This window comes from Nansenia antarctica, assembly GCF_963989245.1.
Source record: "Nansenia antarctica genome assembly, chromosome: 17".
NCBI lineage: Eukaryota > Metazoa > Chordata > Actinopteri > Argentiniformes > Microstomatidae > Nansenia > Nansenia antarctica.
In genome coordinates this window covers 16,429,416-16,443,085 of record NC_137687.1, presented here as the reverse complement: position 1 = coordinate 16,443,085, position 13,670 = coordinate 16,429,416, and the positions used below count along the sequence as shown (strand labels likewise).

The window sequence follows — 13,670 nt, the reverse complement described above, 5'->3', positions numbered from 1 at the left end:
TGAAGGAAAGCAGAAATATTGCTCTATTGCTCTATTTAAAAAAAGGTTTAAATTATTTTTAATGAAAAAGTATTAGAACGGATGATACTGAAATATATGTATTAATTAATTGGATTATATAATGTAAGCATAATTGTTAAGTATAAACAGGGGTAGGACAGGCTTCTTCCTATTCCTTTTCGAACAATTGATAGGACTGTACTCTACATATTAGTTTTTCCCGTAGTTTCCACCGTAGTAAGGCCGTAGTAAGGCGATTCATGGTTTCCACCGTTACCGTAGTAAGGCGATGACGTAGTCTATGCAAATATGCAGGCGCGGTATGATGACGTATGGTACATCACATTTCCGGGTGATGGATTTGATGCGCGCAGTTGGACCCTACTCAGTAGCACAGAAGTATGACGAGGAAACCTGACAAACCTTTCTGCGCATGCGTGCACATACACATACATTTCCGGAGTCACTCAACCGTCTTTCTACTCATACATCTTTGGTAGTAGCAAAGACCCTCGTGACTAACAGAGATAACACTTATATTATAATATCCTTTCTAGTTTAAACACGGTACTATATTTGGTTAAACAACGTTACTAGTACAGCTACTAATTCTGACCGGTTGGCTTGCTCGCTCGCGACTTAAACCACATCAAGTTGATATAGCCTAGCTCCGATCACACGACAGAACAACAATGGAGTATGGAATGGAGGGGCTCGAGACCATTTACGTCGACGATGGCAGCGCCGTGTGTTTCGTTGAGTGTAATGTAAGTCGTTTAGTATTCAGGATTAGTATTTGATGTATTCCTAACATCGCGACGATCTTGTATTATGTATTATAGTATATCCTCTCTCTGCAGAACGAGATTATTATTATATATATGCAATGTGGACTTGTCGACTCTGCAGGCTTGTGTTTTCTGACTTGATTTAGCCTACTGTATACAGAGAAGGGTCCTCTGACTAGTGTTCTAGCTACCACCTCGCTTTCTCTCACTCCATACCTATCTTTTCTTTTCAGATATGCAATAAATCGATACGGGGTGACACCCTGTATAAAATACACCTGACAACAACACAGCATGTCAAGGTAAAGACAATTATTTAGCTACCTGTCAAAAATAAGTATAGCTTTACCTTATGTATAAAACCACAGTAAGTGAATAAGCACTTTCTTAATTCCAGAGCTCCGCATCATAAGGACCAGCAGTGATCACTTGTATTTTGTTGATTTTTTATTTCCTGTTGCCAACAGATTGCTTCAATAAAGCGAAACATACAGGAAGATAATTAACTTTTAGCTGCAACGTTTGCAGGAAAACAGCTATACAAATAAAAGTTATTATTATTATTTTAGTAAATCTGTTTGATGAAGAGAGAGTTTCTGATGGCAGTTGTACTGTCATTAAGAGTGAATGAATTGAGCTAGAATCCCAGTACATCTGGATGCGTAACAAGTCTTTCAATACTGATGACCTGCATTTCTGTTGTCTTGATTCTTCTTACTCCCAGAACCAACTTCATCAGGGAGTGCTATTAACACACTTGGTTTCATGTTGCTTTGTGTCCTAGGTCAATGTGATGGTTGAACAGAAACGTGAATTCTTGAAACACAAGAATAAAAAAGAAAATACTTATGCACACACGCTTTGCGTCTGCAATAAGGATTAAATGTTAACATTTTGGTCTGTGAACTTTATCAAGACCATCACATACTTGAAGCAGCCTTGGCTTTGGAACATATTTGTTTCCTGATTATACTTTTGCATCAGTCATCAAGGTCTCATGGAGCTGGTTATTGGTGCTGATCAAGTTTGATACACAGTATTCTTCTGTATTAGAATATGGAGGAAGAATTACAAATCGACTCATCATGGCAATACTTCCATCCTCTCTTGGTTCAGATGAATCCCTTGGACCTTTTCCATGACTATTCCCATCTTGCTTCTTATGGATGATCATGGGCTGCTTTCGTCACCACCCTGCAGCTTTGAAGCACTAGTGAAAGACACAGTGTGCTGTCTCTCCCCTGAGTCTAGCTCATGCTTCCAACCAGGTGAAACGACTAAATGTGGTCAAGATAATCCCTCTGTTTTAAAGAGGAACTAAAGTGAAAAACACAATTTCCAAAATGTCTTTTTTTGGGGGGGGACATACACCCAATATTTTCATGTTCATTCTAAATCAAGTCAGTCGAGTCAACGGGCGGAGAGTTGTGACGCCTCACCTTTACCTGACACATTTGAATGTTGGGCTTTCGAACGGTACATTAAACCACACCTCCAGTTCTCAGTTGCATTTTTGGAAAATGAGGAGGAGGAAAATCAAGGTATAATCCAATAGTTGACTTGCTATTGGACCATTGAGTTGCACCCATGATGCACATTGATGACAGAGCAAAGCAGATTTCTCAGTCTGGATAATGGTGCCTTTTTCTTTTACTGACTATGGAGGAATGTGTCACAAAGTTATGGATCTTATTCTCTTGCTGAGTGCAATCTTTACACTCCCTTTGCACAGTTTGGCGTCAGTCATCCAATTCCATAGCTGAAGGCCTCTTTGCTGTATTATATTCGATACTCCACAACCACATTATAATGACGTGTGAACCTCAGTCTTTCATTTTAGGTTAATTTCAGAAGGAAATTGATCAAATGCGTCAAGCAAATATGAAATGCAATTCCATATTATACTCTTCTCGCAAATAAAAACGAGCAACCAGTTCATAGGGTTGTCTCAAACCCCAACACTGAAAATGTAAAGGGTAAGTACAGGAAAAGCCTCATGGAGTCATGATCGAAATGTTTGTCTTAATTTAAATGATGGAATTGTATTCTCAAATGGCTCTTCACTACACCTCAAAAGAGCTGTGGTTGTGGCGTTCTATTATGTGTATGGTTTGTCTCTAAATCCTAACTCTATGTAGTAGGGGTGGGCATCGACGATCGATAATTGATCGATAAGGATCTTGGTCGATCACAAAATAAAACATTTGGTCGATCACAAAAAAAAAAAAAATTTTTTTTTTTTTTTTTGTGATCGACCAAATGTTTTATTTTGTGATCGACCAAGATCCTTATCGATCAATTATCGATCGTCGATGCCCACCCCTACTATGTAGTACTTTTAGCAGGGTTGCTGGTTAACAACCAGCAGCGAGTCCATCCTGTGGTGATTGACTTACTGTACCTGTTTTTCTCGGTTGCGCCTCCCTTCGTTCCCGACAGAAAGAGGACGCCTTGGTTGCTTCTGGTAAGTAATGATCCATCTTTACTTCATTCCCTGACTCGGGTTGACCGCGGTCCAACCCTGACCTCAGATTTATTAAGAGTAAGTCTCTAATTGCTGTCCTTTCTCCTAGCACTGGGGTAAAAAGGCCTCAAGAGTACAAACCAGATTTCATGAGCAACAGTTATTTCTTAGTCTGGGTGCTCACTGCTCACTTTCACACGTTCAGAGGTATTGAAGAGATTGATTCACCTGTGGATTTCAAATGGACATCGAACCATTGTTAGTTCATCTACCTGAATCAGGAAACACACTTTGCTTTTCTGTTTTTGTGGGGGAGGGAGTTGCATTTTGAATGTGAAAAAAACCAAACACATCTATGATGAATGAACTGACCTAAGCTGATGTAATTTATATCATGTAAGTATGTGATCCGGCATTTTTCCATGGAAGATGTTTGCTGAACAGAGCAAAATACATTTGAAGAGGACTATACAGATGCATGTGTCACATGGGCTTCCTGCCAACGGAATCCTTTTACCCAGAGCGCAAAAGCAATAATGGATGTTGCCCTCAACTGACCTGCCAGTAATCATACAGCCCTTCCTCAACGTTCAACAATGATTGACCAAGTGGTAAAGCGACACCCAGTGTGAAACTCCCACTCTCCCTGAAATACAAATCATCTCCAGATTTGATTTGCATTTGATTCAGGACTAGGGTTTCTCTTACTATTACTAAGACACCCCCTACTGTGGTTTCAATTGAATGTTACTTCAATTACCTTTTTGTCCTGGCCATATCGGGTCAGGACATCAAGGAAGCAATCAGTGTTGATTATGCAACATTTGATAGTGCTCACTCCTGTGATGATGTTGATGGTTATTGTCGATGCTTGCTCACAGGATTGCAAGTTCCAACCCACATCCAAATAGCTACCCCTGATTTTACTACCTACCAATTCTGGCAGTGGAGTTGACTGGTGTGTATAAAGACCCTCCCTCAACGACATGAGGATTACATGAAGATAAGAAGACAGATGAAGGACCATAGTCACATGGACATGCTGGAGGAGAACATTTATTGAATGCAATAAATGTTCTGCTCAGTAGACTAATCCATCTTCTTAATGGATAATATTTACAACTATGGATCTCTTGTATACACATATGGACAACGATAAGAGAATATCCATGGCAAAACCATGAATGTCATTACATTCCATTTTGGTAACTCTTGTCCAACTCCAACATTCTGTTGTTGTTGGAGTTTTCCTCTCTATTTTTAAAAGAAAAGGTTTTATATGAGGAGGTAAATGCCCTTGGAGACCTCAAACTTGACTTTTTAGAGAAGTGGTAATAATTAGGTAATTGCATACATAAGGAGATGTTTGTATTATTACACAAGTAGAATAGGGAACAGTTGTTATCCCACTTGACTTGTGTAATAAGATAAACTGCTCAACTCCATTACAGAGTTGGAATGGTGCAACCTAATGTAAACCACTTTATTAACCAAGTGAAATGATGGATAGATATGAGAGAGGTGCTTTATTGATCTTTTTTTATTGAGTTGTACAGTCTTGTGGCAGGCAGGAAAGATCTCCTATAGCACTCCTTAGTGCAACGTGGTTGTAATAGCTTGCTGCTATTCTGAGCTTTTCTGCTCTGCCACAGTGTCATGTAGGGGATGGGAGGGATTGTCCATGACGGTCAGGAGTTTGGTCCTCATCCTCCTATTGCCGCCTCCACCACTGTTCCAGAGTGACACCGAGGACAGAACCAGCTTTCCTTATAAGCTTGTTCAGCCTCTTGGTGTCACCTCCCTTGATGCTATTGCTAACCCCCCCAGCATACAGTACTGCGCTGGCCGCCACTGACTGGTAGCACATGTTCAGCAGGGTCCTGCACACACCAAAAGACCTGAGCCATCTCAGGAAATAAAGCTGGCTCTGACCCCTCTTGTACAGGACATCTGTGTTACCAGTCCAGTCCAGTTTATTGTCCAGGTGCACCCTAGGTACTTCTCCCTGGTCCACCTCCAAGTCCTATCCCTGGATGGAAACAGGAGACAGGGGGATCCCAGTCCTTCTGAAGTCCACCACCATCTCCTTTGTCTTGCTGATGTTGAGTAGCAGGTGGTTCTTCCCACACCACTCAACAAAACTGTCCACCAGTCCACTGTATTCGGTCTCCTGGCCTCAACTGACTCATCCCACATTGGCAGTCATCTGAGAACGTCTGCAGATGGAAAGTGTCTGTGTTGTGCCTGAAGTCCGAGGTATAGAGGATGAAGAGGAAGGGAGCCAGAACTGTCCCCTGGCGGGCGCCAATGCTACCCACCGCCAAGTCCGACACACATTCCTGCAGCTGTACCAACTGTGGCCTGTTGGTCAGGTAGTCCGTGATCCAGGAAACAATGGGGGAGTCCACCTGCATCCTCAGCAGCTTATCCGCAAGTAGTGAGGGCTGTATGGTGTTAAATGCACTGGAGAAGTCAAAGAACATGACCCGCACAGTGCTGCCAGCCTTATCTAAATGGGAGTGAGCTCTGTGTAGCAGGTAGATGATGGCATCATCCACACCAATATCTGCCTGGTAGGCAAACTGCAGGGGTCCAAGGATGTCTTCACCAGGAGCCTCGTGTCGTGTTGTTGTCCTGCAGGCTGTCCTCCATATTCTGCCTGTTGGCGTCCCTGCTCTCCTTCAGCTCTTCTTGTCGTTGAGGAGGGCCTTTAGGTCACTTGTACTCCAAGGCTTATTGTTGGGAAAACACTGCACCCTCCTAGTAGGTACAGTGTTCTCCACACAGAAGTTAATGTAATCCGAGATGCAATGTGAAAGACCATCAGTGTCCTCTCCCTATGACTCGCAGAACCTCCCAGTCCGTTGTCTCAAAAACAGTCCTGCAGAGCCTCGTCTGCCTCCTGTGTCCATCTCCTAACAGTCCTAGTGGTCACAGAGTGCTGCTGGACAAGTGGCTCATACATGGGCTTGAGGTGAACTAGTTTGTGGTCCGATCTGGGGGATAGTGCTGGAGAGATGTATGCATTGGCATATAACAGATCCAGTGTTTTTGTCTCTCTAGTGGGCAACTTCACGAACTGGGAGAACGTTGTCAACGTTTTTGTCAGAGTGACATGGTTAAAATCCCCAGAGATTGCAATGAATGCACTGGGGTGCTGAGTCTGTGTCTATAGTCTCACACGCTGCATCCGCATTGTTTGATGGGGGAATATATGCAACCACAACAATAGCATGAGAGAACTGGCAAATAATATAGGCAATGTTCTATGGCCAAAAGTTCAATATCTGGGCTACACATGCTTTCCTTCACGTGAACATGGCCAGATTACACCACCTGTTGTTGACATACAGCAACTCCTTCGCCTCCTACCTTTGCCCAGAACATGATCCTTATTACTACATTTTTAAGGAAGTACAAATGTACTACGTAACAATGTGTCCTGAAAGACATTTATCGCAATGAGACTAACCTAGATACGTATGGTTAAATGAAAACAACATGATATCAATATTGAATATAGATGTACTGCAACAGTGACCTTTTACTGATTTTGTATAACTAAGATCTAAAAGGACAAATTGTGAAATAAGATTAATAAGTCTGCATTAAGTATATACATGTAAGTACCAATATTATTTTGTTCAAACAATAAATGTTCTACTCATCCTTACTAGCTTCATCAGCTTTTCCAGTGCCAAATTTTGTTGAGTTTGCCAGTATTTAACGTTTTGTTTATGCATTCACTGGCTGTCACTGATTTTGTTACATTGATCTAACTCGTTGTATGGGTCTCACAGGTCATGCCACCAGGGATCACATAGTTCCAGATTTCAGGGACATCAAACACTACCTGAAATACCTAGATCTTGATGAGCCCATCATTGGTAATATGTGTTTGACTTTTTTGGATTGTTAATTCCAAGAGAAATACCATAGGAAAAGAAATGTTGTCAAAAACAATTGGAGGCGAAAATATTGTTTTATTTTCTCATATTATTTAGACAGTGCTTTTCTGATCTGTTTGTCCTATTTATTCATCTTAGGTTTGAGTCAATTGGAGGAGGAGGACTTTTTTACAACTGACGCTCAGCCAGGCCCAAGATACATATGCCTGCTATGCGATCTGCATGCAAACTTGCCTAATATGGTCAGTCATATAGTTGGGCGCAGACATCGGCAGAAATTCCTGGTAAGTCGGTAATTTACTGGCAGTAGTTCAGAAACTGCCAAAGACCAACTACTACCGTAGATTGCAATGTTTCAAGAAAAGGGGTGTACTTAGCTTTATACCAACCTTCTAGGATGGTATGCTCACAAAATGAAATGATCTAGAGTCCCAAGTGTACAATTTTCCTGTTACTTTTATTTGCTCAAATATATAACTTACACAGTGGAGGAATAGTTCTTTTGTGTATGGTTTTGCTGTCATAGGAGACTTTTTTAAACAAGTATATTATAAACTGTAAAGGCCCTTGCACACCAATGCGTTTTTTACGTCCGTAAAAAAAAAAAAATAGAACTCATGTTGTGTCAACCACGCTTGCACACCAATCCGTAATATTCGTCCGTCCCAAAAAAAACGCAACAGGTTCGATTTTCTGCGTTTTTCGCGTCCGTCAAAAGCGTTTTGCGAGTATATATATATTTTTAACTCTGGCCACCGTACGAATGTACACTGAGGTAAACAGTGTTCTGGATCAATTGGATCGCGGTAATTGGTGGCCTTCTTTATGATGTGTGGTTCCAGTATTGCTAGCAGCGAATCAAAATGGACCACCGACATCCTGAGGTAAACCTGGAAACGATCTGGATAATTCCTCAGATCTTTTATTAGCAGGAGAAACTCCCCTTGCTGCCGACGAGTTCTGAGGGTGGGGTGGATCCAATATTTCCTTTTCCTTTTCCTATTTTCAAGAAGTGAGAGGAGCACAAAATCATCCTCACTGCTTGAAGACTCCATGTTGCGTATTGCGAAAGGGTTAGGAGAGGAGAGGCGAGTAGGAGTGTCAACAGACCCTGAAAGTTCGCAACATAAAAAAACTCTGAGATCTCCGCTTTTGCTACCCCGGATACTTTTCTACAGTACACTGTCATGCCATTCGGTTTACGTAACGCCCCTGCCACCTTCCAGCGACTTGTTAACCAGGTTTTAGATGATGTTCACAACTGTACAGTTGTTACGTGTTACGTCCCTGTCTGTTTTTGCTTTGTGTTTGTGTCTGTGTCTCTCTCCCTCTCCCAGGTGTTCGTGATCCCTTGATTGTCTCCCTGTTAATCATCCATCATCAAGTCCACCTGTGTTCCTGTCCTGTCAACCAATCACCTGTCTACCTGTTCCCTATATATATGTGGCTGTTTGTTACTTGTGTAGGTTAGAGGGAAGAGGGGTGAGGTTATATTTGTTTCATTCTATTTTGAGTAATTCTGTTTCATTCTGTTTTGTTAGTATATTAGTTGGTTGCTACATTTGTCTGTCTAGTGTTTGTTTGGTTACCTATGGTCCCCGGTTGCCTTATCCTGGGAGAGGGCTAGGTAAGATACCCTGGGGTTTACATCACATCATGTAGGTAACTGTTTGTCTAAAAACACTAGGTAAGAACGAGCGGATGTCACTCATCCTTTGTAGCAGTTAGATTTAGGTTCCGGGTAGATTAGTTAGCAGTTCTGTACCTAGGTAGATAGGCTAGATTAGAAGTGTAGGGAAGCATAGGGCTGTGGTTTTAGTGTGACACCGTTCGCAGCCTTCTCCCTCCCTTCCTACCTTCTGTTAATTTTCCCCGGCTTAGTTTTTGTATTATCTTTCCCCCCCCTGTTTCCTGTATATTTGTATGTCCATGGATGTCCATGTTTTTCACTATTATTATTATTTAGTGGCAAATAAATCCTTTTCTTTAAGGTTACCTTGTTGTCGGTCTGAGAGTGTTTGAGCACCACACACGCGGTCAGTTGCTTCACCAGTGCTTGTACACAGGCTACGTTGCAGTCCTCCCTCCTCCCTAGTCTTACATCTGAGGGAGGACGTAACAAACGCACGCATTGGTGTGCAAGGGCCTTAAAGGTCTTTACCATGGCGGAGTGGTCAAAAACAACTCTCAAAAGGCTTTTGAAAAACGCTTTTGAAAAAGGCTTTTGAAAAACGCGAAAAACGCAGAAAATCGAACCTGTTGCATTTTTTTTCTTTTTTCGGGCGAATATTACGGATTGGTGTGCAAGCGTGGTTGACACAACATGAGTTCTAATTTATTTTTTTAACGGACGTAAAAAACGCATTGGTGTGCAAGGGCCTTAATGCTGCTCTCATGGAATGTCAATTCATTGAGCAATACAGATACATCTCACAAAACAAGTGCTATTTGAATGTGAACCTGATTAGATAAATGTGTTCCATTGTTAACATTTTTGTTTGTGGCCCACTCTGATGATATGCACAAATAGCAGAATGTGACTTTAATGTGACCCTTCTCCCAGGAGGTGAAACGGAAGGACCTGGTGACCTGGGACACTAGGAGTATGCTGGCCCAATCAGGAAAGGTTATACGAGCCAAGGCAGAGATTGTAGAGAGACAGGATGGACAAGGAACTCCAAAGGTAAGACTAGATTGTCTTGGTATTTCAGTATTTCTAAAAAAAGCCATAGATATACACATCTTTATATGTTTGACATGTAAACACTAACTAATTCCTTAGATTACAGTATGCAGGTATGGATTGGGATACTTATGATCATAATTGTTTTTATGTACATTTCAGCCATTAAGGACAAACAGAAATGTGGGAAAATCTAATATCTCAAAAGGTGAGATCTTTTACTTTTCTCTTTGTGTATTGACACATTGGCATTTATGGATGTTTTGTAACCAATTTGTAACCAATTCTTAAAAAGACTTGAATCTAAATAAAATAGACACCATCTATTATGAATGAATGAATGGACTTTATTAGTCACCAAACTTCTTTCTTGAATTACCCAGTACGACCAATGGTAATTGTTGACTGTTTTCTTTCAGTTCCCCAAAAGGAGGAGAGGCTCGGAAACAGAGGGAACACGATGCAGGAAGGAGGCCAGGCTCCTCGGGGACGAGATTACCCAGGGGAGTACCTGCACAGAGGGGGCCTTCCAGAAGATGATCTGTATAGACCACCCTTCCATAAAGATGATGCTTACATGTTGGGAGATGCAGAGAGAGGGACCTATCTGAGGGAAGAACTCCATAGACCAGATTTTGTGAAGGAGGAGCATCATAGAGCAGACTACCTGGAAGATGTAGACCTTCGTAGACGGGAGTTTTTCATCAATGACCATCGAACAATGGACCAGCAAAGACGAGATTTCTTGGAGGAGGAAGTTCAAAGAACAAGCCACCCAGAGAGAATACCTCAACACCAGGCTTACCCTGATGATCATTATTCTAAGGAGGTTATTCGCAAGAGGGCCTACCCAGAAAATGATCCCCTCAAGCAGTTCTATTCAGAAGAGGTTCTTCGTGGGAGAGCTCACTCTGTTGAGGCCCCTCAAGACAGGAACTTTCTGAAAGATGAATCACATGGTCATGCCTATCCTGAAGTGGACCCTGTTCAAAGCTACTTCGAAGATAACCATGGGAGGGGATACATTGAGGATGTGACCCATCGAAGAGCTATTCCTGAAGACCCTTACTCTGAATCTGCCAATAGAAGAGGCTTCATCAAAGAAGATGCGAGGCACAGGGCTTTCCCTGAGGGGCAACCTGATGAGCTAGCCTACTCAGAATCTGACCCTCATCGGCGGACTCGTGACAGGGATCCAAATGGGAGGGGCTATTCAAAGGAGGCACTCTGGCCAGCAGCTGGGGAATGGGGGGCAGACAAGAATAGGTTCACAGTGCCAATGGAAGAGGGTGGTCAACACAGTAGAGACCATTTGTTAGACCTAGTTAAGGCCATTCGTCAGGAGGGAAGGGGAAAGAGCTTCGAGGCCAGCAGAGCACCCCCTCAGAGGCCAGCAACGGTCAGCAGAGCACCCCTTCAGAGGCCAACAGAGGCCAGCAGAGCACCCCTTCAGAGGCCAGCAGAGGGCAGCAGAGTGAGGTCTGAGATCCCAGAACCTTTCAGACAATTTCTGTCTGGGGCCACAGTTTGTAACAAGTACCCTGAGAAGAGGAAGAAGAAGAGCCGGTTCTCTGATGCCACAGACCAGGAGATGGATGTGGTTAAAATAAGGTAAGTGATAATGCAAATGTACATGACCATACATGGAATCGACTGTTCCATCATGTTTTGGGCCTTATCTATATAAGTATATTATGTTTTACTAAATGCTCTTAATTCTTCCTTGCAGACGTGTTGATGACTCTAATAGACCACGGCAGGAAACCTTTGCCAAGCCACAGGTAAAGCTAATTGCATTGTTAACCCAGCTGTTGATGGGCAGATATGTTTGAATGGTTTTGTTGATATCCTGATATTGAGTATCTTATTGTGATGTTTTAGGGTGTCTACCAGGGGACAAGCTCCAGAGCTGAGATGACACGGACACAGACTCCAGACACAGGCAATGTTTTGGATGTGTTGGTAAGCTCAAAAGGGGCAGAGATGTTATGCCCTTTGTGTAAAACAACTCATTTAGATTTCAGTTGACTAGTGGGCATTGGTGACTTTTGTGAGAAAGTCCTAAATAATCCTTCCTTATTCCATCTACTCATGTTGTTGTTTGATGTTATTGGTTCCTCCTCTTTACTTAGAACAACATACAAATTGAGAATGTGGAAGAGGCCAACTTCCTGAAGGACAAGCTGTGTCATCTTCTGAAAGAGTTCCAAGCCAACAAATCAGAGAAGGTTGAGGTAGGTTTTATTGTGTTGCACAGCATGTGTTGCATGTAGCCTCGGCTTATCATAGAATGCAAAACATTAACCGGTGCCATGGAAACTATAAAGGAGCTTGGTTTATTTGAATAATAAGGTTGTCCTTTCCTCATTCTCCCCTGTAGCACAAAAGCCAAGGACCAACAGTTGTCTCCAAAGACTACAATCACATGAGCAAGGGCCACCTGGAATCTACTAGAGACCAATACGAAAGAAACTTCAGCCAAGTACAAGAGGAGAGACATTATGAAAGCCAACCCAGGCGCTCACCGAAACTCTACTCCCCAGAAACTACACAGGGTCTCTACAGAGAGAGACCCAGAGACGCAGAGGAGCAATTGGAGAAACACAGCCATGCAAGTCGTTCTGAACCCAGAGGTTCAAGGAGAAACCATTATGAAGGTAAGTTATTATTATTATTATTATTATCATTATTTGTTTCAAAAAATAAATAAAATCATAAAAAACGTTTTATGTATAACTGTTTCAGTCCTAGAAATACCATGGTTGACATATGACTAAGATATGATAAAGATGGCTACTTGCAATTAATTTTATGCATTTACCTTACTGTCAAATTGCAAGCAGTTTTTATTACTGTCCAACCCCAAAATGGGATGGTAGTTGTTACATACTTTCAGTGTTCTCTCATCTGAAAACTCAACTACAATGTCTTATCTCTTCAGAGGTCTTTGGACAGGTTGACAGGTACCCACCATCCCATGCCTGGCAGGAAGAGCCATTGAAGTATCCGGAGAGGTCCCAAGGGTCCATGTACCCAGATGACTATCCACCTGCTGTGGATGAGTTTTATGACCCTTACCAACCTACACCCCCCACTCGAAGGGAGTGGGGATATGGGATGCCCCCTGGCCCTCAGACCTCCACTAGCCTAGACAAAATCACCTCCACTCTCTTGGAACTTGTGTCACGAAAATCATGATTTTATTTTAACTATGCACTACATTTATCAATATGGTAAATGTAATACTGCTGTTATGTTTGAAGATAAGATAAAAGAAAAAGATTAAGTATTGTTTGACATAAGTAGGCTTAGCACTGTACATATCTGATAGAAATGTAATACTTTTGTTTAGATTCAAACTGTTAACTCTGCAGTAGTAAAGTACTGCGTTGCAATCCTACCATTACAATAAAACATGTTTGTGAAATATGAATTGTTTTTTTACTCTAAATGGTAGTTTATTACAGAATAAATATTTCATGTTTGTCACAATTGTTTGTATGATGTTGAGTATGAGTAATGATTCAACCATAGCCTAAATTAACCAATGCTTTATCAGGCTGACTTCAACCCCAGAAGTGCATACATACTGTGTCCTCCACAATTATTGGCACCCCTGGTAAAGATGAGTAAAAAGGGTTTTTAAAAAATCACCTTTTGGTGAATTAGCTTAATGTCACACTGAAAAAATAAATGATATTTATTCTGAAAAAAAAGAATTCAGCAAGAAATAATTATTTCTAACAAAACCATGTGTGCCACAATTATTGGGAGAGAAATTCTTATGAAGAAAATGTAACAAGCATTTTTTCAATTTATATTAACTT

The 13,670-nt window shown here is 41.7% G+C and overlaps 2 protein-coding genes across 2 annotated transcripts; both read left to right on the top strand.

Moving 5' to 3' along the window:
- Positions 1 to 707: 707 nt before the first annotated feature.
- Positions 708 to 11,418, top strand: LOC308172442 (uncharacterized protein; the record flags this gene model as incomplete). The annotated part of the gene is made up of 9 exons (XM_080547349.1): positions 708 to 767; positions 1,022 to 1,090; positions 3,228 to 3,252; positions 7,053 to 7,139; positions 7,299 to 7,444; positions 9,724 to 9,843; positions 10,006 to 10,051; positions 10,263 to 11,362; positions 11,395 to 11,418. Exons 5-9 carry the CDS (start codon positions 7,400 to 7,402, stop codon positions 11,416 to 11,418), a joined length of 1,335 nt encoding a protein of 444 aa, XP_080403475.1. The 5' UTR covers positions 708 to 767; positions 1,022 to 1,090; positions 3,228 to 3,252; positions 7,053 to 7,139; positions 7,299 to 7,399.
- A 5-nt stretch (positions 11,419 to 11,423) lies between these two features.
- On the top strand, positions 11,424 to 13,152 carry LOC308172322 (uncharacterized protein). The gene is made up of 6 exons (XM_080547229.1): positions 11,424 to 11,454; positions 11,573 to 11,624; positions 11,725 to 11,805; positions 11,976 to 12,077; positions 12,224 to 12,500; positions 12,785 to 13,152. The coding sequence occupies exons 1-6, from the start codon at positions 11,435 to 11,437 to the stop codon at positions 13,039 to 13,041; spliced, it is 789 nt and encodes a 262-aa protein (XP_080403355.1). The 5' UTR covers positions 11,424 to 11,434; the 3' UTR covers positions 13,042 to 13,152.
- Positions 13,153 to 13,670: the final 518 nt, after the last annotated feature.